Source organism: Anticarsia gemmatalis, chromosome 11 (genome assembly GCF_050436995.1).
Source record: "Anticarsia gemmatalis isolate Benzon Research Colony breed Stoneville strain chromosome 11, ilAntGemm2 primary, whole genome shotgun sequence".
NCBI lineage: Eukaryota > Metazoa > Arthropoda > Insecta > Lepidoptera > Erebidae > Anticarsia > Anticarsia gemmatalis.
The window spans coordinates 6,235,341-6,251,038 of NC_134755.1; the positions used below are offsets into that span (position 1 = coordinate 6,235,341).

Below are 15,698 nucleotides of genomic sequence, written 5' to 3' on the forward strand. Positions count from 1 at the left end.
ATTTTCACAGGCACAAAAAATTTCTTCAGCGTGTAAGAGGCTAGTCATCGTGACTTTATTCGGTGAGGTTTTTTTCCACGACACTGAACATCGTAGTAATGGTGACGTAGCTACTGATTCCAACGTCACGATTGGCCCACGCAAAATAACCTACTAACTGAATAACCCAACATTTTTTGCGGGCAAGTGCCTACGTTGATTTAACAATATACTTGTGCTGCGAGTAAGTACTCGTACTCGTGAACATGTGTAAGTAAAAACGTGAAAGTCCAAATTGGTAAAAATTGTTACAAATTGTAAGTAAAACCCGGCGGCATATATAAGCTATAACGTCCTCATTTTTTTAAGTTTTATTAAGTAGTATGTAATCCTGAGACCCTTTGGCTTAACTGACAACACGGTTGGGTAATGAAGATCCATCCCTCGTGAGCCGCCCATCACTTTTTGGAACGAAGCGTTTTTGCTAAAGAGGGATTAGTGTACCCTCCTCGGGCTCGATTTTCCTGAGATGCTTTATCATTGGGGTTTCCGACTAACATGAGGTTAACTTGTAATCTTAGCTTTATTTGGTCGTTGTAGCGACTTAATACCTTCAAGCTCAGTAATGAAGCGGTTTTTATGAAGCCCCTTCCTTATTTGATTTTCATCATATAATGTGCGCTCAATGGTCGCTTTGTTACTCCTTTATTTCAATTATTTACGGATCAGCCTGACCACGCATTTCAATATAAGTAATAACGGCACCCTTGTCATTACGTAGAGGCAGTTACGCAACCCTGGAGAGTAAAGAAGCAGATTATATTTTACATTACACATCATAAAAAACGTATGAAAAGACATTTTTTACACAGAAACGCATTTTTTGTAAATGAAATTTAATTAACGTTGGCAAACATCGTGTGTTTTTAATTATCTTCTGGGTTTTCGTTCTGACGTTTCAGCAACTATATAGATGCTCTCCTTGCGTAAAAAATATGGAATACAGTGAAAAACGTCGAGTCAATTTGCGAGCATTTGTCTGGTCGCCTTTATTTGCCGGTCGAGCGGGCACAAGAGGCCCCTGGCCAGCCACGGTAAATCAGCTTACATTTTTTCAAAGGTTTTCTGTGTTTGGCGGTCCTCGCATCACTGGCGTAAAAACCTTTTCATTTGTAGTCGAACATGTTCGCTAATTCCGTATAAGTGGATGAACGAGTTGGACTACATATCTTTGCAGTTGAATCAATGTAAACAATAGTCGGTGGGATTTAGTTTCAATAAGAGTTGACTAACAGTCGACTAACTTTGGAATTTCAGTACAGTCTGCAACTGTTTCAACTGCCATTTATTTAGTTTAAACATCTTAAAATATATGTGTATTTAAAAGTTCACTTAAATTCTAAATATTATCTCTATGGTGTTATGATCTGATCATTTAATCTTACTTTCATTCCTATGACACGATATTATTGCAGATTCTTTTGGCACAAAATGTCTCAACAGAATTTTGAAGTTGGAAGCGGCGTCCGATAGGTGGCAGGAGCCTCATTTGTATCTGAGTGGTTCATATACAAACCTTGCCTCCAATAAATATATGTAAATAGTAATGTGTACAAATAAATATTGCATCGCAGTGCAATTTATTTAAGTAAGTAGATTTCATTTGAAACAAGTTTCAAGTTAAATATTCCTCGGAAATCCAATGATATAAATGATAAATATGTATATTGTACATAGTGTAAGTATATGTATTTGAAGAGAAACTAACAAACTATTCGTAGGGGTATTCAATACGGATGCCAGAGTCACTATACGTACACCTTAATCTCCTATTACGTCACTTACGACTACCTACGAGGAATAATTAAGCCATGTCAATGCAGCGGACCCCTATAAAACGGATAACTTGACGGAACGGAACTCCCCGGGTATAATTATATACGTGTTTATAATTCTGTCAGCGACTGTACCAACTGTAGGTACAATACAAACCGATTCTGATTCCGATTGTGTTCATTTCACTAGCTTTCAGTTCAGTTAGTTTTCGCTCCACTGCCTGATCTAATTGCGTTAATACAGATAAGTACTTGCCGCGGTAATTGCATTGTAACGGGACTACAAGATGAAGTGCTCGAAACGTGACTACAATGTAACAAAGTTACATTACTTCGCCAACATTTCTAATATAATACCTATAAAGTCTGTGCACCTATTTCTAAATGGGAGGCTAATAGCAGATTCGGAGCACGTCGGGGCCGACTCTATCGCAGTTTTCAATCCGAAGTCGAAACTAGAAGATTTGTCACGTACATTGCAACTTTTACAAAGGAACCCTATCATTTCCTCACCTTTTGTCAAAACTTTGCCTTCAATTACTACTTAATAAACAGTGAATAGATAATAACGATATTTTAACTATCTTTGGGATTAAGGTATTACAATATTCCAGGCACAAATGAATTTAATTTCTGTTTGTTATAGAGAAATATTAGACATTTATTTTAAAAGGATGCTCTCGGCATTTAATTCTAAAAGACATCCATAATTTTAGGCAGTCATGCTTCTAATCCATAGTGCAAATAAGAAAATGAATAGCATTTTTCAATCTTCTGACCACGATATTTCGCAACGTTAAATGACCAAGTACGTGTAATATGATCAACGAGGCCTTCGATCACAATCCATCAAGTCGACTCGCTGTACGAAGCAGCGCAATAGTCTAGGTTCCCGGCAATCCGACGAAAAGCTCGCCTTTTAAGTGGCTGGATTTTACATTACCCCGTGACAATGGAGGAAAACCTGACGGAAAAAATAAGAAGGTCAGAGTACCCTACTCCCAGACAAAGGTTCTTTCTCTGTAAGCCACTCAAGGTGACACTTTACCCGGATTAAAGTTATCGTAGTCTGCCAAACTGAATACAAATGCAGGGGCGACGGGCTCGTGTTGTTCGCTCCTATGTGCCTTGTTAAGATGATTAGCTGCTGCTGGAAAATGGAACCGTAAGTGTTAGTTTTCGGAAACAACTTTTCATAAAACTGTTATTGAATTATTTTTTAAATAAAATTTACAGTTTCACACTAAATTTGCAGAGATTCTCGTACGGAAGAAATAAACAGCACCATAACTTAAAATGCCACTCGAGATTTTCTTATTTAAATAAACCAAGCTAACAGTTAATTATTTAAAGAGGAAGTCGTAAAATCTATTCTTTGTCGGAAAATGAGACGAGCAAAAACGAATACGGACATCTCCCGTCGCGTCGAGAGCGTTCCCTCTTTGCGAATTCGTTTGGGTTTAAAGTGACCGAATCATTTTCTTATCCTTTACGTTTTAGAGAAATCCGTTCGTGTCCCAAACGCCATCGTTTTTTGTAGTACAACGATCGTTAAACAACTGTGGAGGATGCCCGCCAGCCAAATATAACAAACTCACTCATTCGATATTTCTTCATCGTCTGTCAAATAAACGAGCACAATAAATGTTTATTGTCCTCGAATTACTCAAGTGAGAAACGGTATAAAGAGAAAAGAATGGGGCGCGCGGAAGGGACCACGACAAAAGCGATCCTTCTTCGGACCACCAGCCGTGACGGCGCTTACATTAAGGTTATCGTCATCCGCCAAACTGAATACAAAGACTCGCCTGGGAAGAGCCCTGTGATTCATGTGACCGACTCGCTGTATTATCATACCATAATACTATATTGAGGAAAGCGACATGGATACTCGTGAGTTTACGAGTTGTTCTTATGGAAAAAAGAAGGATTTCACATAAGCACTTAAACGGAATATACGAACCTCGAGTATCGCTTCGTTACTGCGTTCCAACGCGATCCTTACTTTATACGGTGTCATATGCTGGGATGTATGCAAATTCAAATATAAATAGAATTTTGGTATCCTATCGCGGCTACGAAAGTGGTAAGAAACGTTAACTGGTTCTATCGCTTACATTTGTGTATGCTGTAACGTTTTAGGTGGTGCTCCGGACTGCTCCGGAGCAGAACACCCACATATATAAAATGCCCATGCTTTAGAACAGTAAGTCCAACCGTAATTGATAACCATTAACTAACTAATAGTACTGTAACTGTAATCCACCTATTTCAAATTCATAATCAGGCACAGCATTTTTAAAATCATTACAGGACATACATTTCCTCTAAAATAACTGTTATTTTGTGTCAATTATTCTGTGCTTTATAATATCACTTTCCTAAAGCTTTTTAAATGTTACAACTTTACTCAAAGATAGCTTCATTAATTTAGGATAGCGTAAAATCACTAGGCGCACCTTTATTGACTTCTACTCGTACTATGGCCCTTAAATCTACTAAGAATACTTTAGTTAAAACGCATATCAAAAATCTAGAATAAATTAAAAAATAATATGTTATTGCATATTGTTATTCAACCACTACCACTAGAGTTATATAAAAAAAGTACAAGTACCACTAGGATTTTTATAGGAGTATTTGAATAAAAACTAATTTTATTTTTTTACGCAGTATTGATAGTTACGTTAGAATCTGTTATATCATAACACACTAACTCCATTCGAATGGGAAAAATACATATAAAATCTAACCAGAAGTTCTAACAGTTATTCAGTCTATAAAATAAGTAGAATGGAAACTAAAAAGTTTTCATAGAAACAATTTTAAAGTTAAAAACACGAGACGTGGAAACTAAATAAGACAACATAATACCTAAAAGATTTTTCCTAGAAAAACTTTATAGGAAGTACATTTTACATTAGTTCACTTTTTCTCGGAACACAATTTTGATGCCTCTTGCACAAAGGTTAGCTAATTAAAAATTCAATATCCAGAAGTGCTAATAATAAAGTCTATTTTAGTAGTTTTTTTTTGCATTCATTGTAATTTTTATTATGTTTTTTTAGGTCATGTTCATTTTATTTCTGTGCAATTTTTTTCTACTGTCATTATATAAAATTTCTGATATAAATTAGCCTGTATAATATACTTTTCTAAAGATATATGTAATGTTGGTGCAAACGAAACTTTACATAAGGTGGACGTCTCGCCGCAACTTTCTTACCGGTCGGAAAACGGAATAAAATATTTGTGTGCCCCATACCGAGATAACTGTATCGACTCTGGATATAGTTTTTACTTATGATTTGTTTTTTTTTTAATACTTTTGATTAGAAGGACTCTTTATCTTGGTGCTTATTTTGTTCTAACAACGCTTTGGTTTACGGTTGCAGTGAATACGCAAAACACTCCGAACTTTCTCCTTAGTTTGGAGCACTATTACAAATACAATGTTAAATAAAACTAAAAATTCTAGAAGCAAAATACCAAACAGCCAGTTGGTCATACGCGTAAATCGCAATCACGGCGTTAAACTTGTAGCGTTTCACGTGGCGTCCAATGAGCGGCGGACAAAGGTCTAAATAACCGCTCGTAATATTATTACGGAGCGTAACATCGAGAGACAAATCCGAGGTCGTGGCGTTATCTGTCGACCGTCGGATTCCTCCCGGGAGGAAACATTATCTAACGCCCTGTATTACTGCCACCCGATCTGATTTTCTCTAACGTACTACCACTGTATTCGCAACACAATAACATTTTAGTTTCATTTTGGCAACGCTTGGATTGTTGTTAGATTTGGACTTTTGTGTCGTGAGCGTTATTCTTTGTTACTTATAAATATGGAGAGTTTAATACTATTGCGTAGTTGATGCTGTGTAAGCGTTCTGTTATCTTTTTAGCGTGGCAGTTTGTTCGGAATTTTATGTATGCTATCAGACGATTATATTAAAACTATGAAAATACTGACGTTCATAGTCGCAATGAAGCTTAAAAAGATAGGATAATACTCAAATGAACAATGAATATAGTATGTGTGTAAGTCCTAAAACATAATAGTTTAGTAGGTAAATGTCCTGAGGCTTCACTAAACATGAATCAACTATTTGTAACGCCTGTGGATATATGATACTGTCCAGGTGTTGAAGTTTGTAGCGGCACCGACGATTTTGCGTAATGCTAGTTATTATTTAATGCTTCTGCTATACGAACACTGTTGGCATGATGTAGTGATAAAGTTCACACCCGTACATGAAAATCACATCCACTTAAATTCACAATGGCGAGCTTAACACCCAAAATGCATTTTCATTATCTCAGCAATCTTTTAATGACACCATATCTTTCACACTTGTTATAAACAACCAGTGCTTTGTGGAATGTGCCTCATTATTTTTATGATCCAACTATGAATAAAATTTAATATGCTTGAACAAAGCTTTTATCTCTGCATTTTGAATAAACACAGAGTTTATTATGATTTTCAGCTGACATAGTGTGAAGACTGACACTGTCGCGTGGGAAACATGGTTATAAATATCCACACGAATTTGTTTAAAGTGTTTATGTTTATGATGAATCGGCTTGTTTACTTCCAAAGTGTGAACTGTGGGCCGATGATTACTAATCACTTGATTTCATCTTTTGATAGTATTTGGTTTTTGAGCGACAGAAGCTCGAAAGTATTGCCTGTAAGCTTTAATGTCTGTATTTGAGTAGGTAGCTCTCCATACGATATTCTGTTTTTACCAAAATAAACAGAGCTAAAAATAAGATTAATCAAATAATAAACTAAAAAGTTTCGCGGATGATCCAAGTAAAACTGTGACGCAGAACGCAAACGTAAACAGAGGCTCAGTAGTCATAAAATAAACATCGCACTAATTGAAGCTTATTATACGACACTTAATTAGGTTCATAAAGTACGACTTTTGCACTCTGGAGCCCAGAAGCGAATTACTTTGAAGAGCAACTTTCTGAAGAGATGAGTTTGTTTCACACACTCATGTACATTAATATGACCGCGCATTGTACTCCTACACGTAGAGATATGAACAACTCTGTGTGCGTGTTTGTCGATAACTATGCAATGCAATTCCAGTTCACTGGAACTTATTCTTTACCTAAGTTTTGTAAGAAAGTCCGAAGAAAACTAACTCAGAGGTGTTATGCTGTATTTATGTGTAAGTAAAGTTTATAGAATAAGAAATAGTTTCTCTATCTCCGTACAGAGAATAAACAATAACAATACTTTTTAATGAAATAGAGTAAGTAGTCTGAAATTATTCTTAAAAGTTTTTCTGCAATAATCTAAACATTAAATTCTAAACTCAGAAAAAGCGAGTAGAGAAGCGAGTTACTATACCGCTACCGGTGATAAATATCAAAATAGTTGTAATTTCACAAACATTCACGAGCGATAATAATATAAGATAAAGACACTCTGAAATTAATTTCCCAGCATAAGTTAAATAACTTATTACACAAGCTCTCCAAAGGGGAATATGTCGTACCTTCACGTCAAATATTACAGTGTACAAACTTTGACGTACCAACAAATATTCAAAACATGCGCGCTGAATCGAAATACGTGGCGTAACCGAGCAGAGAGTTACTAAGTACCTAAGTTATTAGAACGATACTCATTTTTCTTAGTTAGTCATCTATTTCTATACTAACACATACGTTGCAATAAATTTTCATATTGCAAGAGAACGCAATATTACGAGGTACGGTAAGTGCGTTATATTTCATGTCCGCGGCCGCTCCCGCCCTGCCTACTTGATAATACAGTTATTCCGCGTACCTATTGAGATATTGTCTTTGTATGGAAACTTGATCATTCTTTAGCCATATCAGATGGGAGCTTTAGTGAAGTAACATAATAGACCTGCGCTGTAATATATTGGACGTTGTAATTTAAATCGATTCGATGTATTATGGTTGGCGGTCGTAAAGTAAGATGTGTCTGGTTCAAGCGAGTACAACAAACGAAGGGAGACGGAAAAACGACCGCGCTTTTTTAACACCGTCGTTACAACATAGACTATACTTAGCCAATCTTTTTAAGGTCTTTCTTGACATTACATAAAGCTAAGATTTATTTATTTATTTGTTTGTTTATTTATTTTTTACCAGATTATAACAATGCTAGTAGACGATCTAAAAATGAGAAATTGTGGTAACAACGCATTGTTCTTACTTAACGTAGTCGTTTCGTAGGTCTAAAATTCCTTTCACATATCTCATTAATAAGAAAAGATCATCGCAAACATCGATAAATGTATGACATGGTCCACAACACAAGGGATTTGACGATTCCTCCCCGAAACTACACGGCCAAGCAATTAGGGACTGCAACAATGCGTGATTAGGGATACCAGGACCTTCCCTTATAAATAGATATCACTGTCACTTGTATCCTTAAGTGGACGGTCCTTATTAAGTGCCCTTATTAACAAGGAGAGATAGCAGCTTGTTTATATGTTATTCTATGTTTAGCGCAAAATAAATAGCTACAAGATTTACATATTAATTCATGATAAGGTGCTGTTGTTGTTACGCTAGTTTGTTTAATGTATAAATAACTGAATCTAAATCAAGAATTAATTTATAACCAGTGTTCGATAGTATAGTATATATATAGTATTGATGGTATTAAAATTATTCATTTTACTTATTTCACTTACAGATTTAATATAAAAAGACTCTATATTAAAAAGTTAAGGTGTTTAATGCAAATTTTACTTCTCGTTAAAAGCCAAGCTACATGGACGAAAACTGGTAGAGGCTTCATATTCACAGGTAGTTTAGAAAAGCAACCAAGAAGACTAAAGCTAGGACGAAACGAAGCGAGTTTTCGCTTTAGCCATGAATAAATTACATTCACCTAAGTTTCAACGTAACCTGCTGCACTTGTAGTTAGTTAACCATATAAAATTGTAAACGCACTTTGGCTTTTAGCCACTTTTAAAAGATATTAAAATGTATTTTATTTCTTAAAAAATACAATGTAACACAGAAATTCCATTTTCATAGGTCATGTGATAACTAAAACCATGGAACTCGTGGTAATGAAACTAATTAATGCAACGTGCTCTATTACCAGGACAAACATAGTTACATATTAGTGTCAAAGTACTATTTGAAACCGCAATTTGACCCATATTATAGCATGTTCAGGTTATTGACACCAGCTTGCCGATGTTTTAAACAGGAGGCGAATAAATGTAGCATGTTTGCAAGAGACGAAGTGGAAAGGCACGAAAGCTAGAGAGATTGGAGAAGGATATAAATTTTATTATACTGGAAGTGATGGTAAAAGGAATGGAGTGGGTGTGGTGTTAGATAGAAAACTGAAAGAATGCGTGACGGATGTAAAGAGAGTGAATGATCGAATTATGTTAGTAAAAGTTATGATAAAAGATGTAGTGCTAAATGTTATGAGTGTATATGCGCCTCAAGTGGGATGTGATGAAGTAGTGAAAGACAAGTTTTGGCAGGAATTTGATATGGTAGTAATGAGTATCCCACAGAGTGAAGAAATCTACATAGGAGGTGATTTTAATGGACATGTAGGGAGAGCAAATGTAGGGTATGAAAGAATACATGGGGGGTGGGGTTTTGGTCAACGGAACCGTGAAGGGGAAACACTGCTAGAAGCTGCTTCTGCTTTTGATCTGGCCATAGCAAACACCTTTTTTCAAAAATTGGACCAACATCTTATCACTTACAAAAGTGGTCCGCATAGCACACAGATCGACTACTTCTTGCTCAGAAGGAATAGCTTCAGCACGGCCAAGGACTGCAAAGTCATACCTGGGGAGCCACTTGTGTCCCAACATAGGTTAATGCTCCTAAAGATATGTATAAAACTGAAAACAGCGATAAGTAGACCAAAACCTCTACCGAAAACGAAATGGATAAACCATTTCGTTTTCGGTAGAGGTTTTGGTCCGCATAGCACACAGATCGACTACTTCTTGCTCAGAAGGAATAGCTTCAGCACGGCCAAGGACTGCAAAGTCATACCTGGGGAGCCACTTGTGTCCCAACATAGGTTAATGCTCCTAAAGATATGTATAAAACTGAAAACAGCGATAAGTAGACCAAAACCTCTACCGAAAACGAAATGGTTTATGTTAGAAAAGAAAGAATGTGCGGATGAATTCCAGAAGAGAGTGACAGAAAAGATGATAGACATGGAAGATGATATACGGAAGAAATCCGCTAATGAATGCTGGAATGAAATGGCTTCTTGTGTAAGGAGTGTGGCGACGAATGTTTTTGGTGAGAGCAAAGGGAAAAGAATGATTGATAAAGATACATGGTGGTGGAATGAAGAGGTACAAAGGGCACTGAAAGAGAAGAAGGATGCATTTAAAGACTGGAAAAGTGTGGACATATGTAACCCCATTATGAGAGAGGAAAAACGCAAGGTGTATAATGAAAGTAAGAAACAAGCTAAGAAAGCTGTGGCTATTGCAAGGGGCAAAGTCCAAGACAACCTATATAAATCCTTAGAAACTCCCCAAGGACAAAAGCAATTATACCGGTTAGCTAAAGCTAGAGAAATTAATGGAAGGGACATTACGAAAATAAAATGCATTAAAGATGAGAGTGGAAAAGTTTTAACTGCCGATGAGGATATAAAAGGACGCTGGAAGATGTATTTTGAAAAGTTAATGAATGAAGAGAATGATTGGAGCAAGGAAATAGAAGAAGTACCGAGGAACTTAGGAATGATAAGGAAAGTAAGTATAGATGAAGTAAGAAAGGCTGTAATGAGCATGAAAAACGGCAGAGCAGTTGGTCCAGATGGCATACCATCTGAAGTATGGAAGTTTCTGAAAGAGGATGGATGTAAGTGGCTGACTTTATTCTTCAACAAGTTGTTACAGGAAGAGATTATACCAGATGAGTGGTGCAACAGTACACTGGTGCCTATTTACAAAAACAAAGGGGATGCACAAGAATGTAACAACTACCGAGGAATAAAGCTCATGTCACATAGTATGAAAATTTGGGAGAAAGTGATAGAAAGAAGAATAAGAGAAGAGTGCGAGGTAACCCAAAACCAATTTGGTTTTATGCCAGGACGGGGCACAACAGACGCAATATTCGCATTACGCCAGTTGTGCGAAAAATTTAAACATGCGCATAAAAACCTGCACATGGTCTTCATCGACCTTGAAAAAGCCTATGACCGAGTGCCTCGTAAAGTTTTGTGGTGGGCTTTGAGAAAGAAGAATCTGCCTGAGAAGTATGTAAGGATTGTATGTTCGATGTATGAAAGTGCTAGTACTCACGTCCGGTCCGAAGCTGGGTTAACTGACAAGTTCAGTGTGGCTGTAGGCTTGCACCAAGGGTCGGCTTTAAGCCCATTTCTGTTTCTTCTTGTCTTGGACGCTTTAACCGCCGAAATCCAAGGAGAGGCACCTTGGTGCATGTTGTTCGCCGACGACATTGTACTTGTTGGAGAAGATGCAGCCGGAGTACAGAGCAGACTCGAGCAATGGCGGGAGAGGTTGGAGAAGGTTGGACTAAAGATCAGCCGAACTAAGACCGAGCACCTTTACTGCGACTTTGGTGGTCCCTCAAACTTCTCCCCCATTGCTCTAAATGGCGTTTCCCTGCCAGTATGCTCCGATTTTAAGTACCTTGGCTCCCTCATTCAGAGCGATGGCGAAATTGACCGAGACGTGAATAATAGGATAAATGCTGGCTGGATGAAATGGCGACAGGTCTCTGGTACAACGTGTGACCCCAAAATGCCTCTTAAGCTCAAGGGGAAAATCTACAAAACGGTCATCAGACCTGTTGTCAATGAAAAAGACGAATGAAAGAAAGATGCATATAAATGAAATGAGGATGCTAAGGTGGATGTGCGGTGTGACAAGAGTGGATAGGATAAGGAATGAGTACATTCGAGGAAGTTTAAAAGTTGCGGCAGTCACAGAAAAACTAGAGAGTAGGAGGCTATCATGGTATGGACATGTCATGAGAAGAGAAGAAAGCCATGTTACGAGACGAGTGATGAATATGAATGTAAGCGGACATGTAAGTAGAGGAAGACCAAAAAAGAGATGGATGGATTGTGTGAAAGAGGATATGAACAAGAAAGGGGTGAGTACAGAGTTGACGGCTGAAAGGGATGAGTGGAAGAGGAAAACATGTTGTGCCGACCCCACCTAGCGTGGGACAATGGTATAGAACATATATAGGTTATTGACACCAGTATTACGCGTAAACAATTAATTTAGTGCACAGAAATGAAATATATTGCTACGTTTTTTGTTGTTAAGAGTAGTGAATTTGGTTTCCTGTGGAATAATTTCTCGCCCTTCAAAATTGATCTAAGATAGCTAACAATTTTAAACGTGAAAGGATAAACACACACATTTACATGTTAAGTTAAAATTAAGAATACATACGTAGGAATAAGTATTTAACTTATACTGTCCTTATTTATTGGCTTAAGTCTCCTCTCAACATAGTTCATCACTCTGATCAAACGCTGGTGAACTGGAGTTTATACCACACTTTCTCACTTAATTATTCCAACTGGGCTTACAACTCGTAAAGTCTAGGGAAATATATATTTTTATCTTGAAATAAACCTAAAGTTTATCTTTAGAATTTCCTCTTTCCATGAATACGTAACATGACAAGAATTTCTGCGATCATACCCTTTGTTGGCTTCACGTTACAGCCACGTTGTCGTGTTCCTCTCACAGGATATTTACAACGCATTACTGGAATTAAAACGTATAATATTATGTAAACTAATAGTTATAGGAGAGTGCATTACCTATCGTAAATATACCTATCAATTTAAAGCTAGGAACTGCCGAATGGACGACGGTAACCGCTAATTCAATGGAATCGTTATGACATGAATATACATTTTATTACATATGTCTTAAATAAACACTACATCGAACCCACATAAATGTGTAAATATAATTCTATTAAAATGTAATCAAACGTAAATATACCACCACAATAGTTATCAATTCAATAACTATTAGAGCGTAAACGATGATATTGAACGGTCGGTATTTATTATTCCGTCCTATTTACTTCAAAAGCTAATAAAACAAACCACAAGTGAACAACTTTGGATAGGAACCAAAACTAACACACGATATTTGTAGAGGGACACTTAATTGTTTAAGAAACTTTGGCTTGGAGTTACGACCTTTAATTAATAGAGACAGCTATAAATTTTCATATGTGAATAATAGTGTCATACGTCTTGGAAACTATTAACGGTGTATATTTAAGGGCTGCGGGAGGAAGCCGTGACGGAGATAATTTGATAAAAGCCGCTAGGCCGCTGTAGCCCGAGTAAACCTTGGTAGTAAACCAAGTGGTGAAGATCCGGTTATAATAACATTTTAACACAATTTATAGTTAATTAGTAAGAGTTGATACTACCTTGTTGGTTAGATTAATATGTCAGTATGAGTAACTAATTCCAAATCCCATTTCCGATTGAAGATAGTTCTTTTTGCTACTGAGAAATAGGCTATGATTAGTTCATGTTAGAAAGATCTTTTGAAGGGATTTATCTACAGAGGATTGCTAGGTATTATGTTCGATAAATGTCAGTCATCCACGCGTCAAATACTCATAGGCGGTCAGTTACCCACAGAATGCCTGAGGCCAAGTAATATGAGTGATATTACTTGGCCTCAGGCATTCTGTGGGTAACTGACCGCCTATGAGTATTTGACGCGTGGATGGGTACACTTTCTAGAACATGAAAAATTCCTTATCCGATAAAAATAAAGTACAATAGCAAAATCTGTCTAAAGCTGATTTACTTAAAACCTTGTTTTCCTTTAAAAACACAAACATAGACCGGTATCTCGTCCCACACAACCCAAACGAGGGAAGATAAATTAGTCTAGTTCTCATGAGCAATGTTTTTAATTATGTACTCATTTACTTGTAAGATGTTTTTATACTTACCACTAGAGCCACTACAAGTATGTAAAGTTATTAAGCATTCAAAGTACTTTAAATATATTTCTAATATAACAATGAATAATTTAAGAACGTACTCGACATCTTCAGTCGATAGCACACGTCTAAATAACCCATCTAATTCTAAATTCATTTGAATCCCGGTTCAGATTTTCCGTACGCATATCGATTTCAAATTTATCATCCGCGGGTTTACTAAAGTACGTTCAATAATACAGTCTTACAAATAACTTGCACTCGGATTGAGTGAGAGACTGACATATTTCTCAGTTCTTCGGGGCGACTTCCAGAATATTGATCAGCTGAATCTCTCATACCGCACGCCAGATGCTCACTGAAAATTACTTTCAAATAAATCTGGTGAACTTACAGACGTGACGTGGCCGGTACGTACCGCGGCTGCGGCGATAACGCGCTGAATCACAATGAAAATTATAATTAAGTTATAAGTTGCGACGTCTGTGCCCTTGTTTATTGTGATAACGACGAGACAAGTATTCCAATTTACCGTCTCCGCTGCTTAGTGGCCGCGTTTTAATTGAATGTATTGATGAGTATTGGGGATCGTGCTGGGTTTTACTTGCTAACCAACACAATATCCATCGTTATTCTCGTCTTCGTCCTGTTTTTTTGCTTCCCTTTTATTTCTGTTAATTGGTTTTGAAATGGTACTCCCACCTGAACATAAACCCTGTTTACCATTTGTGCTGATAATACGTGAAACTTTGCGACATTACTCACTAAATGAAACATTTACAAACACAATTCAAAATGTTGTGGAACGGCGATACTAGCGCGATCTATTAAATGATACTAAAATTACGATAATACGATTACGTGCAACGCAGAAATATTTTGTAATCTGTGCATGAAACATTCATACTACCTATTTTAATAGGTTTAATATAATCCTATACTGCTACTCACACAACTATCTCCGCTTTTCATACGGATACTTTAAGAAAGGTTGCAACAAATAATACATTTTTAAACCCCTTGTGCCAAAAACCTCTTTATAGTCATGAGTTGTGAAAACACATGAATTTAATTCAGTAGGACAAAATACTTATTTTTTCCGCCACAAGAAAAACTTTGCTGTGAGTGTACGGTATGAATGTATTCATGGGCCATATGGGGCAATGCTTCGTGAAATAGTCACACTTTCGGAGCCAAAACCGATGCCAATTTAACTTTTTATTGAGGTTTTACCATTTTGTTTTTGCAACGGTGTTGTAAATGTGTTGAATTTTCATTTCGTTTATGTGAAAGTAGTTTGTTGTGTGCATCGGGAAAACGAAAAATACTGCAACACTTCATAATTAATTATCATCGTTCATCCATAATACAAACCGGTTAATTTATTTCAACTATTACTTTTCTAGAATAAAAGAATCTCGCTGCTACTCCGAGGTCTTTTCGTAATGCTTCCTTATCTATTGAGCTCTCTGGGATATTTGCATTGCCATACCTACGTGCGTTTAAGAATAGTAGACTAACAACCAATAGTAGTAAGCAATATTTCTTTCAATTCAATACTAATTACACTTTCAACAAATACAATAAAAATATAGTATTTTTTTAGTAAGAAAATTGTGTAACTATTGTTTTCCCTTAATAAATGAATAGAATACAAAACTGTTTAGTTTGCCAGCCTATTACTATATAGGACGTATATAGTTCTATACACTTGCCTAATACTATTATTGGGTGAGTGTATCTCTGAGTATACTACAGTGCGGTAGCGGTGTAAGCACAAAGGTTCTCAATCGAATGCCAATCAATGTGATGAATGCCTGTCACTATACGTTTCCATGTGCTCACTATTGTTCACTAACCTGATAGCTCGTTCACGCGTTTGTTGTTATTTTATTAAGAAAGCTAACAGAGTTT

The 15,698-nt window shown here is 36.7% G+C and overlaps 2 protein-coding genes across 2 annotated transcripts; both read left to right on the plus strand.

The window, feature by feature from the left end:
- The first annotated feature begins 9,259 nt into the window (after nt 1–9,259).
- Nucleotides 9,260–11,659, plus strand: LOC142976811 (uncharacterized). Its single transcript, XM_076120378.1, has one exon. It carries the CDS (start codon nt 9,260–9,262, stop codon nt 11,657–11,659), a length of 2,400 nt encoding a protein of 799 aa, XP_075976493.1.
- A 7-nt stretch (nt 11,660–11,666) lies between these two features.
- LOC142976812 (uncharacterized) lies at nt 11,667–12,011 on the plus strand. The gene has a single exon (XM_076120379.1). The coding sequence runs from the start codon at nt 11,667–11,669 to the stop codon at nt 12,009–12,011; it is 345 nt and encodes a 114-aa protein (XP_075976494.1).
- Nucleotides 12,012–15,698: the final 3,687 nt, after the last annotated feature.